The 12674-nt window shown below is 37.4% G+C and overlaps 1 protein-coding gene across 4 annotated transcripts; it reads left to right on the plus strand.

Moving 5' to 3' along the window:
- Positions 1–7663: 7663 nt before the first annotated feature.
- LOC105041603 (uncharacterized) lies at positions 7664–12046 on the plus strand. Of its 4 annotated transcripts, none has more exons than XR_831410.4 (6): positions 7666–8462; positions 9065–9157; positions 9347–9414; positions 9520–9658; positions 11478–11683; positions 11802–12046. XR_831410.4 is itself a non-coding variant. In XM_029263501.2 (5 exons), the coding sequence occupies exons 1-5, from the start codon at positions 7836–7838 to the stop codon at positions 10099–10101; spliced, it is 1086 nt and encodes a 361-aa protein (XP_029119334.2). In that variant the 5' UTR covers positions 7664–7835; the 3' UTR covers positions 10102–10194. The 4 variants fall into 4 exon arrangements, 2 of the variants coding, with proteins under 2 accessions (XP_029119334.2, XP_010916850.1); XR_012139802.1 differs by having other exon boundaries at positions 11811–12046; XM_029263501.2 differs by lacking the exons at positions 11478–11683; positions 11802–12046 and adding an exon at positions 9943–10194 and having other exon boundaries at positions 7664–8462.
- Positions 12047–12674: the final 628 nt, after the last annotated feature.

A 12674-nucleotide genomic window follows, 5' to 3' on the forward strand; every position in this document is an offset into this window, starting at 1 on the left:
TACTTGATTGATTCTCTTGATGTTTGGCATGATAGACTTGGACATGCGAATGTGCCTTATATTAAGAAAATGAAAGAAATTGGATTAATACCAAACTTGGCCAACACTAACTTGGATAAATGTGAAGTTTCTATTGAAATCAAAATAACTAAGAAATCTTGTAAAACCATAATAAGAGAATCTGAATTATTAGGATTAATTCATAGTGATTTGGGAGATTTAAAGCACACAATGACAAGAGGTAGTAAAAAATTCTATATAATTTTGTGGATGATTATTCTAGATACACTAAACTTTATCTTTTAAGAACCAAAGATGAAGCCGATGAAATATTTATAAAATTTAAGAATGAAATAGAAAACCAACTTAATAGAAAGATTAAGTGGTTGAGAATTAATAGAGGTGGTGATATGAATCTAATTATTTTAATATTTTTTGTGAAGAACATGGTATTGTGCATGAAGTGACTCCATCATGTTCACCTGAATCTAGGTGAATCTAATGGGATAGCTGAAAGAAAAAATAAAACTTTAAAGAAAATAATAAATGCTATGCTTGTTAATCCTGGATTGCCTACCAACATGTGGGGGGAAGCAATCCTTTCGGCTTGTTACTTACAAAATAGAATACCTTATAAAAAAATTGATAAGACACCATATGAACTTTGGTTTGGAAAATTACCTAGCTTAGAATACTTGAAAGTGTAGGGATACTTAGCTAAGGTGATATTATCCGAATCTAAAAAAAGAAAACTTGATTCAAGAACTTATGATTGTGTATTTATTGGTTATGCATATGATAGTATTACTTATAGATTTCATGTTGTGAAGAGTGATGTGATTGAACATAACACTATTATGGAATCCTGTAATGCATCATTTTTTTGAAAATACTTTTCCTATAAAGAATAAGGACAAAGAGGTGTTACATGATTCATATGATATGCAAAATGGACATGAGCAAGAGCATGAACTTAGGAGAAGTAAAAGAGAAAGAAAGAAAATTAATTTTGATGATAATTTTTATACATATCTTGTTAGTAATGATCCTTTAACTTATAATGATACCATTACTTCTGTTGATGTACCTTTTTAGAAAGAAGCTATTCAAAGTGAATTAGAATCAATTTTATCTAATCATACTTAGGAATTTGATGATTTGCCTCTAAAGACAAAACCTATTGGATGTAAATGGGTGTTTAAAAAGAAACTAAAATGAATAGTAGTATTGATAAATATAAGGCTAGGTTGGTAGCTAAGGGCTACAAAAAAAAATAAAATGTTAATTATTTTGATACTTACTCTCGGTGACTAGAATTGTATCCATTAGAGTTTTGTTTGCTATTGCATCAATCTATAAGCTTGTAGTACATCCAATGAATGTGAAAACCACATTCCTTAATAGTGATCTCGAGGAAGAGATCTACATGGAACAACCTGAAGAGTATATGGTACTAGACAAGGAAAACAAAGTATGCAAGCTTGTTAAATCTTTTTATGGTTTAAAATAAGCTTCTAGGCAATGGCATAAAAAATTTAATAATGTGATGATGTCAAATGGCTATGTGATAAATGAAGCTGATAAATGCATTTATAGCAAATTTGAACATAATGTTGGTGTGATTATTTACTTATATGTTGATAACTTGCTTATATTTGGAACCAACATTGACATTGTGAATGCTACTAAATGCTTTTTGGCATCTTATTTTGACATGAAAGATATGGGTGAAGCTAATGTGATTATTGAAATTAAATTATTTAGAAAGGATGGATGCTTTATATTATCACAATCACATTATGGAGAAAGCATGCTAAAGAAATTCGATTACTCTGAATGCTCATCTCTATCTACACCTTATGATTCTAGTTTGCATCTTGTGAAAAATAATGATGAAAGTATTAATTAAACTAAGTATGCTCAATTAATTGGAAGTGTGATGTTTTTAATGAATTGTATATGTCTTGATATTGCATATGCTGTGAATAGACTTAGTAGATACACCCATAATTCTAATAGTTATTATTAGATTACCATTGATAGATTATTGAGATATTTAAAAGGTATTATGGATTATATTTGTGTTATTACGGATATCCTATGGTATTAGAAGGATATAATGATGCAAACTAAATTTTGATGAGTTAAAATCTACTACTGAATATATTTTTATTTTAACAGGTGATGTAGTCTCTTGAAAATCATCCAAGCAAACTTGCATAGCAAGATCCACTATAGAATCAGAATTTATAGCCTTGGAGAAGGCTAGGTCCAAAGGTGAGTGGTTGAGGAACTTATTGGTTGGTATTCTTTTATAGAAAGTGCCAATATCATCTATAAGTTTATATTGTGACTATCAAGCTGCTATTGCTCGAGCAAAGAATAAAATTTACAATAAAAAAAGTCAACACATAAGATTGAGACATAATATTGTAAGGCAGCTTGTCAGTGATGGGGTTATATCCATAAATTTTGTGAGGTTAGAGAAGAATTTGACGGATCCTCTGACTAAGCCACTTGTTAGGATGCTAGTAAGTGATACATCGAAGGGGATGGGACTGATGCCCATTAGATGAAACCATATAATAGATACCCAACCTCTATGATTAGAAATCCCATGAAAGAGGTTCAATGGGTCACATAAAGTTATATGTTTCTCAAGTGGAAAGTACTATCATCTTTGAGTTATCCACCATCATATGAGATGATTGGTGATGAGTCCCTCCATATGGTGCAGGCAATATAGCTACAATGAGATTGAGATTGAGTTTTTGCTCTTAATAGATCCATGGTCCCAAAATGTGGAGGTGAGGTATTAGTTGCAGCATACCCTTGATGGATGCCACCTAAGTGAGTGTGGAAGTAGGGCCGCTTCCTATAAGTTTTTAGGTATGGACTCTGGAGCACTCATGATATCCAGGATGGGCGCATGGCCATAACATGCCAATCTGCTCAGATAGCCTTTGTTCAGAAGTAATATATGACTAGTGAGTGGAGCTATCCATCCTAAAAGGATATTGATTAAAAAAGTTGTTACTTTACCTTTTCTCTAGTAGACTCTTACTTGCAAAGTCTAAGGTATGGTTCAAACTTGCGAGAACCATACTAATGTATAGTGTTTCATTTATTCTTTTCTGTTAAAGTTTGAAACATATGGGGGATTGTTATGACTTGTGAATTTCGTGTTTCAAACTTTAACTCTAGTATGATGATGGTTGGTAATTCATTTACACCCTCCTTGGAAAAAAATAATAAAAGTCATACTAGTGAGTTAATGATCTTTCTTGTAAATGATAAAATATTTTGAGACTTATAATACTTTATGACCACTTGCTACCTACTTTATTTACTAGAGGAGCCTTTTTTGCACATGTTTCTAAACTAGTTGTTACATCTTTCTCTATATAAACCCCTCTCATCCTTCTGGTTAAACACATTAATTTGAAGAACAAAAAATCTCTCTTCTTGTACACATTCTCTCTACGTCTCTAAAAATACAATTGTATTGAGAAATACTTGAGAGCTATAATAACATCTTAAAAGGGAAGAACGAAGGCTGTCCATTATTGATTTGGGTAGTGCGAGTGCACACCTACATCAAACACCCACGATTTAATCCTAGAGGGTTGCTGTGCTGAGAAGTCCATTTTACTCCAAGCATAGCTTTTGGGAGGGCGTGAATCAACCTTTAAGGGCAATGCCTAGCACGACTTCATGGTAACATTGTTCCTTTTTTGCAAATCTCCGTAGTTAGACTTTTATTTGTATTTTTTGTTAGTAGCTAAATACTAGTATCCAATCCTATATTTTTCCAATACCCCTAGCCCCGATTGTGGGATGGATGATGGGATCATGGACCATATCCTCTTCTACTGCTCAAGTGCCATGCAAGTATGCCGGAGGATTAGTTTCTTTCCATTGGGAGTTCATTCAATGATCCAATTCCGTCCTTTCTTGAGGCATTACAGATGAGTACTACCATCAAGACCTCCAAATTGTATGGAATCAATGCTACTTATACCACGTACCATATCTAACTTGTTAAGAACAACCTAATTTTTGAGTCAAGGAGGCTTGCTGCAAAGTTTACCTTAGAGAGGGCTCTAGCTTAGGCCACAGAGATTGTTCGTCCATCTAATGGTTCGATCTTGATAAGCTGGAATATTTGAGACTCTCCTTTTGCTCATGCAGTGATACGTTGGGTATTCATCATGTGGGAGCCCCCACCCCTAGGTTCTTCAAGGTTAACTTTGATGATAGCATGTCTAGCATTAGAGGAGCTGTTGGCTTTGCGATTCGAGGCCCAGACTTGAGGCTTATTACTGTGGGTGGGAGTTTCAATGGCCTAGATGGATGTCATGTACATGAGGTAGGTCTGGGAGCAGATCACATCATCATTGAGGGGGACTTAACCAATGTCGTACGCTACATATAGGGACAGATTTTGGATATTTGGCTATTTATCGGGAGGCAAACAATACTACTGATTGGATAGCCTCTTTTGTTGTGAAGCATTTAGGTAGGATTTTATGGACTGATGTCCAGAGCATCCCCATACTTTTTCGTAATATTTTATTTTTCGATCTTTTTGATTATATTCATACTAAACTTGTATAATTGCTTTGTCTTATAAAAAAAAAAAAAAAAAATCAGTAGTAGAAACACAAAGAAAATTGCATTAAGCAATCTCTAAAAAAAAAAGTTCAAAATATGCTATATTTTTTATTGTTTAGGCATTGTTCATCAATGCTTTCCCAAGGGTTGTCCACGAAAGATGCAAAGAAATAAAGAAAAGTCATCACAAAATTTTCGGTACGTCTGTATCTCCTGTTATGGTCATTTAATTAAGGTAATTGCATGTGTGCTCTTGCCCTATTGTTGTTATGAAGTGACATTTTTATTATTATTTGTGGTGCTTTGAATATAAGATATTTATTAAATTGCCCTCTCTCAAACAGAATAACTCCTTGCCTCTGTCTTAGGGAGCTCCTTCCAGAAATCTTTTCATTTATCTCCGTAACACGCAATACATATGTAATTAACTAGCATATGGAAAATGATTGCAGAATAAAAGATAGAAAAATAAACTATATAGAATTTAGCCCAGTGGTTGTGGTCCTTCTTACAAAGGAGATTGGTTTAATATTGATAGTGCTCAAATATTTTTTTTTAAAGAAAAGGGACAAGCTCCAGCAGACATAAAGAAAATGAATGTGTAGAACAGCTTTAGGATCTGGAAGACCCTGGGAGAATACAAAGATACGATAAAGAATAGGAGGTGTCAGGTATACAATCATCGAATGGGTGCAGTTGAGAGCAAGTTGTAAGCAGGCTTGTCCTTTGAAGTTGAACCTTTGGAAGAGAGGAAAAGAGATAATGTCCTAGTGTTGAACAAACCTAGAGTTTTTCCTGCATTCCTCAGAAAGTCAATATTCGCAGTGCTGTTTTCGAACACTCAATGTCAATAATTTTAATTTCTATCTCTTTCACGATCACTCCCAAGGAGAAGATGATGCAGAAAAATGAAGAATAAGAGTAAAAATCACCGGGAGGAGACAGGAAAGAGGTTCAGCTTCTTGATTGCCATATAGTTATGAATACGGTTGATGGCACGCCGTTGCTGGAAATGTTAAATTTGGCTAGTCAAGCAATTTAGTTTCTTTGCCCGATTTAGTTTCTATTTGGCTCGAATGGATGGGATGTGCCAGTTTTTTTGCGTTCGTCCATATGAGATATTATCCACTTCATTGGGGAGGGAGAAAATCTCAATTTCATATAAATTAAAATTTCACTTGATTCACAACCAATGTAAAATAAAAATACCGTCTTTCCATAACAGTAGTCCTCTAATTAAAAGGGAAGACTCTATGCATGTAGACAGAAAGCGATCCTAGAGACGGTGTCAATATTACGATTAAAGACTTGTGGCTCGAATGGATGGGATGGATTGAATTTTTGTGTTTGTCCGTACAAAGTACTGTCCGCTTTGATTTAAATCCATACCGGATATCATATTGGGCCTCACGATTTTATCCTTTAAAAGATGTCTCACTGGGAAGAAAAAAAAATTGATCTCATATAAATCAGAGTTTTATCTGATTCATAATCGATATGAGACTAAATATACTGACCTCCCACGACAAATTGACTTGGATTTCTTAAAATAGTGGGATCGGAATTGTTCCACTAAATACTTTGATCCAACGTGCTTTAGTTGCACTCCCATGAGCCTCTGCAATGGTATCATTCCAATGATTGAAATTATATATTTTAGATACATTGGTAGAAGCAAAATATATTCCTGTTGTGGCAGGCCGTGGGGGGACCTCACTTAAAAGTCCCATATCGGGCAAACTCTGTAGTATCATATGTTTAAGTGGGATACGAGCACGCATTCTCTCACGAGGTGCCTTTTCCTCCGTCTGGAGTCGAGAGACAAAATCGTGACTCCGGGGGTTCTCACTGGGCCGAAGCGCCTGGGCCCCTGGGGAGAGCGGATAATATCTCGTGGGGTCCGAGGCGGTCGCTCCGACGACCATCTTGACACGTGCGTACTAACAGTGGCATGCCAGGTAGGGGCCACCCGCCCTCTGACTCACGCACATGACCTCTCCAGAGTGGAGGGCTGTGTTGTGGGCAGGCCGCGGGGGACTTCTCTTAAAAGTTCCATATCGGACAAACTCTGTAGTATCATGTGCTTAAGTGGGATACGAGCACGCATTCCCTCCCTCTGACTCACGCACATGACCTCTCCAGAGTGGAGGGCTGTGTTGTGGGCAGGCCGCGGGGGATCACTCTTAAAAGTTCCATATCGGACAAACTCTGTAGTGTCATGTGCTTAAGTGGGATACGAGCACGCATTCCCTCACGAGGTGCCTTTTCCTCCGTCTGGAGCCGAGGGACAAAACCGTGACTCCGGAGATTCTTACTGGGCCGAAGCGTCTGGGCTCCTGGAAAGAGCGGATAATACCTCGTGGGGTATGAGAAGACCGCTCCGACGACCATCTTGACATGTGTGCACTAACAATGTCAACAATCTGCATATTAATGATTTACAAGAACACCAACATATTGGTTTGGTTGACAAAATCATTAGACATTTCTTGTCCTTTACCCTAAAAGTAGCCAACGATCAGAACGATCATTTAAACAAGCTAGTAATCCTTTTAAATTCTAAAATTTATGATCATTTCTTTTTCATCTTTTTGAAAATTTTCTTTCAACTTTCTTTCATTTATTTTAAAATTAAAGAAAATTATAATAAAATATGAAGACATCTCTGGAAGATAATTTATGTAAGTCACCATCAGAACATTTGTCCAATTTTTTCACTTCGTGAGTTCCAGAATGCTCGAGTTTGACCATAGCCATTTGCTAACAGTAAAGTCTAACTGTACCTTGGATAGGTGGCTGGTTATCATAATAGTCTAATTGTACCTTATAACAAGAAATCATGCAACTATCTTGGCCGGTGTCCCCCTTTGGCATCTTTCTTATGCTCTCATTGTTATTTATATTATTATTCTTATCCCAGAACGAGAAAAATAAAAAGAAATGAAGTGCAATTATAGTGGAGAAAAAGCCGGAAGCTTCTGGAGATCCAACGGTTGTTTGGACATCCACCTCAACAACGGTGGACCTTTAAGTCCAATGTTCGCTCCAATCAGCAAAAACGAAAAAGAAAAAAAAAGAAAGGCCCCCAAATTCCTCATCGCTTATTGGCCTTCTCCCGTGCCCACTCACCCTCGCATCGCTCATTGCCGGAATCCGATCGCGCCCAGCATCAGATCGGAGATCAGAGATTCGACATCCGACCCGCCGCCACCGCCGAGGAGATGGCCCGGTGCCTCAGCTTCACTGCCGCGAGGGACCGGTGCTACGACCGTAACTTCTCCGCCGCCGGGCTCCGCCCGACCGCCACCGTCCTCGGCGACGGCGCCACCGTCCACTGCTGGGCCCCCAAGTCACCTGACCCCGGCCACTCCCCGCTCCTCCTCATCCACGGTTTCGGCGCCAATGCCAAGTGGCAGTGGGCCGGCTACCTCCGCCCCCTCCTCCGATCTGGCTTCGACCTCTACGTCCCCGACCTCCTCTTCTTCGGCGGCTCGGAGGCCCCCCGGCCGGACCGGTCGGAGGCGTACCAGGCGCGATGCCTGGCGGCGGCCATGGAGGCGTTGGGTGCGCGGCGGTTCGGCGTCGTCGGGAATAGCTACGGGGGGTTCGTGGCATACCAGATGGCGGCGATGTTCCCAGAGGCGGTGGAGCGGGTGGTGCTCATCTCCGCCGGGGTCTGCCTTGAGGAGCGGGACCTCGCCGCCGGCCTCTTCGTCGTCTCCAACGTCGCCGAGGCCGCCAGCATACTCCTCCCCCAGCGGCCGGACAAGCTCCGCCAGCTCGTCCGGCTCTCCTTCTGCAACCCGCCACGTGTCTTGCCCACCTGTTGTATCTGGGACTACATCCAGGTCATCACACATACCCAATATCCATCACAACCAATGTTTTATTTTTTTTTTTGAAATTAAAAAAAAAAATCCTCTCTTTTAAATTTGGTGGAATGGAAATGATGATGTACTTAATTACTTAGGTTATTAGATTTGCTAGGTCAAATTGGTTTGGTACTTTGTGATCTGTATGTCAGGTTGGATGGCAAAGCTTCGTTTTATAATTATATGGAGTTGATAGGAAGCTACTAGAATTGGAGATATTCCTCTTAATTTTTAGAAATAAAGATTCTCCAGTCAGTATTGATTTTTAACATTAATTATGTGTCGAATTTTGCAACTATCCACAATTCTTCCGTATTGTACTCTTTGTAGTGTCTAGTTAGGTTATTTAGATATTCTAGTGTTGATTGTGCTAGTAATATTAGCCAATGGCATGCAAATATATTCCTTGTTTTTTGGGGTATTTTCTGGATCTTTTGGTTGCCAACCATTCAGTACTTCAATATACTTTTCATGAAGCTCAAAGATTTTTTACTAAAAGACTTATTGAGAGTCATGCTTTGGGAGCAATGTGGCGTGGGAAGTAAATCCTCACTGTTCAATTTTATCTGTAATGATAGGTGATGTGCACGGCTCATGTGACCGAGAAAACAGAGTTGATCAATGCCTTAGTCAAGGACAGAAAACTTTCAGATCTTCCCAAAATAACTCAGGTGATTTTATCTTCTTGTACCGATGACTTTTCATATGATGTAGAGGGTAAACTGGGTGCTCCTTTATAGCCTAAGCAAAAGCCTAAGGTGCTTTTGTCTATTCCATGGCTGTGTAATTTTTCTCCCGTTATTGATATTACTTAATTTTATCAAATGCATCCCTAAAATTGTATCTTTCTCTTTATGCAGCCAACCTTGATAATATGGGGAGAACAAGATAGAATTTTTCCATTAGAATTGGCTCACCGATTAGAAAGGTATGGTAAGCATATAATAGATACAGCTTTTCTTTTGAAGAAATTTCTGTGTGAACTTATCAGATAATTATTTCCTAAAAGGAATGAATCATTTGAAAACTACAGGCATTTAGGGGAGAACTCGCAACTAATAGTTATCAAGAATGCTGGGCATGCAGTTAACCTTGAGAAGTCCAAAGAGGTCTGCGAGCATATAAAGGCATTTTTCCTTAATTTTGCTCCCAAAGGCCACAAAAATCACATGGTATGGGGACTTATTCTAAAGATCCATTTTGAATTAAATAAAGTTAATGCTTAACTGCAAAAGCTTTCGCTCTGTGTGTTTGTGTGTGTGTGTGATGCTTTAAGCCTTAATAGAAGCATTTTGACGAGTGCTTCAATTTAAGGATTAAAAATTCTAAGCAGAATACTAGAAAAGAACTTCAATAGGAGACTTCTTGGCAACTTTATGAGATATAAGCTAAACAAATTGAGTTTACTGACATTTTTCTGAGAAGTTGCTTATTCTGTTTCTTTGGATAAACATAGTGTTATGGAACGAGGTGGAAAATCATAGTTAGATTTGCTGGTTTGAGCATAAGGAGGCTTGCTGCTAAACTTCCACTGCTATTACAGAAAAAGACAGAGATTTTTTTTTTTTTCCATTATTGTTTTATTGAGTTGCAGAAGTGTGGAAGGGAGAAGTAATGTTGAAAAGAAGCCTAATCATTTCAAATATTTATACGAATGAGTAACATATGAAATTTTACTCTTTGCATATAAAGACGTTTGAAAAATATATATCTGGTCCATGTTTGCGTTAATATATTTCTGCTAGTGATTTGTAATGATTACTTGCTTTGGTATTTTATAAAAAAGTTATCGTTTACATAGGTATTGTATTTTTTTTATTTTTTATAAAGAAGATCCCAAAGACCATTAACGATCCAAATATTGTGGTGCTTGCAACCTTGCATAACCAAGTAGTGCACAGATGAGAGAGACGAGAATTTTTATACATGATAAATTGATTTAAGAACCTTTCCTAAAGGTCAGGAATGTACAAAATGTTATGTGATATCTTAATTTATTTATGCTAGATGTGGTTTTTTAGAAGCGTACACATGCATTTCAAATTTGAAACCACATTTTGTGACATTTGTGTTCTTAACTTGAGCTACTCATGGTTAATTGTAAATTTCTACCAAATAAGACATAAAAAGGACAGATTTCAAAGTTAGAAATCAAATGTATTAGCTGGGCAAGGTTAGATCGATATCTTGAACTCCGAGTTGGTGCACTGCAGCAGCAAAAGGTCGAGGTTTCCCAAGGAACCAAGAAAGTATTTCTTGTCAAGTGTTTGAATATAAATGAATAGTATCAATAATAATTTCCCATTTGGTTGGTGGATCTGTCATAAACATATAAACAAATTTTAGAGATGACGGCTCATAAATTTTCTTAGCCTAAAGTTGGAAAAAAGAAAAAAGAGATTAAGTGGAAACTTAGTTGGAAGTGATTATAAGCTTATCCAAATGGGCGAGCAATATCCTAGAGCGTTTGTTGTATCCTAGTGAAAAATTATTGTGAAGTTCTACGGTTTCATTTATTACATCCAATTAGGTTAATTTATCATTTTAAAGGTATTCACTTGAAACAACGCTTCTCTGGCATGCCTGCCTTCTTTCTTACACAATTTTTTCACATCATGGTGTCCAAGAGAACAATTGGACTAGCAAGCTAGCTTCATGCTCCTTTTGGATCTCTACACAATGATATCTACATTCTTTTGTTATATTTGGATATGCCTATATGATCAAGACTTAACCAAAGCACACTAAAATCACCGAAAACAAAATTCTGATATTTATATCAACTGGTCTCCACAGTTGAACTGAAAAGTTCCTATTGCTGTGACTGTTTAACAAATTGGTGCGGTTAATGTTGTGTAGCCTATTCATTGAGTTTTGTCAGCCAACACTTTGATATTTCATAGTTTGAGTTCGATAACCATGTCTACACGTAGAGAAATAAACAAATATTTGATGACTTCTAATGTTTAATTGCCCCCTCTTTTGTTGCAGGTGTAATATAATTAATAACTGATTAGTTTCATTAGCATATGCTTATGCAAACATGAGGTCTAGAATACGAAGAGCCCACATCTTTGGCACATAAAGTCCAAAAGAATATCATTTGTGAAGACGGAATTGTTCATGCGGGATTGCCAGAAGTTTTATAAAGTGCTTTTTCTAGCCTTCTCCTTATCACGCGTTGCACGAAGAAAGAGGTGGGTGAGGGGCTTATCGTACATACTGGATGGTGCATTGAATCTGATTCTCTCTGGAATTTTTCTAATATCATCTTGGTCTGTAACTTTGATCTGTTACCCTTGCCATTTGACACAGGAACTTCAGTTCGTGTTAGCAGTCCGTTGCATGGCATATATTGTCTTCTGTCTACCGTGAGTCGATGAATGTACTCTGGTAATGTTGGTCTGTTAGCGAGTGAACTTGGCTGTGCAAGAAGAATCATGTCAAGGAACATAAAATAACTTACAGTTGATGTCACGTAACAAAGAAGAGAAAGTGGAAATCCTTGGTAGAAAGGGCCTCTCAAAAAAACAAAAAAACTCCTACAGCATTTCCGTTTCTTTTTTTTGGTTTGCTGGTGGATTAAGAAAGGGAAATGAATGCATTTGGTAGTCTGGCATGCTCGCTGGTGCAGTGCGTAAAAGAAATCAATGCATTTGGTGGTATGTCCGTTAAGGATAACACGGTTGTGGCTCGTGCCTCGATTGTTTTAACTTGTCTTTTAGGCGGGCAGGTTAATTTGTGCAGCCCAAGGGCCTCAGGTCTCCGCAGTCAGCAAGAGTAACCCTTTCCAAACAATCCTGAAGGTACCGGTGAATAAATATTTACCAGAATTCCATCGAGCTCTTAATTTGCAGCACTAGCCATTTAGGCTTCTACCGCCGAAAGGTTCAAAAGGAGGAGGAGGAGGAGGAGGAGGGAGGAAGGAAGATGGATGTTTGATTCGTAACGAAAATTAAAATAACTTAAAATCAAAATCAAAATAATTAAATTTTTTAAAATATTTAATTTATAATTAAAATTAAAATAAAAATTTAAATTCAAAGAAAATAAGAATTAAATTCTTTATAGATTGAATTATTCTCATTCCATTCTGAAATCAAAATCGAAATAAAATTTTTTTCAAACAAACGATTGAAATAAAAATTATCTATTTCGATTTCGATTTCAGAACTCCATTCTTTCTCA

This window comes from Elaeis guineensis, chromosome 3, assembly GCF_000442705.2.
Source record: "Elaeis guineensis isolate ETL-2024a chromosome 3, EG11, whole genome shotgun sequence".
In the NCBI taxonomy this organism is placed as follows: Eukaryota; Viridiplantae; Streptophyta; class Magnoliopsida; order Arecales; family Arecaceae; genus Elaeis; species Elaeis guineensis.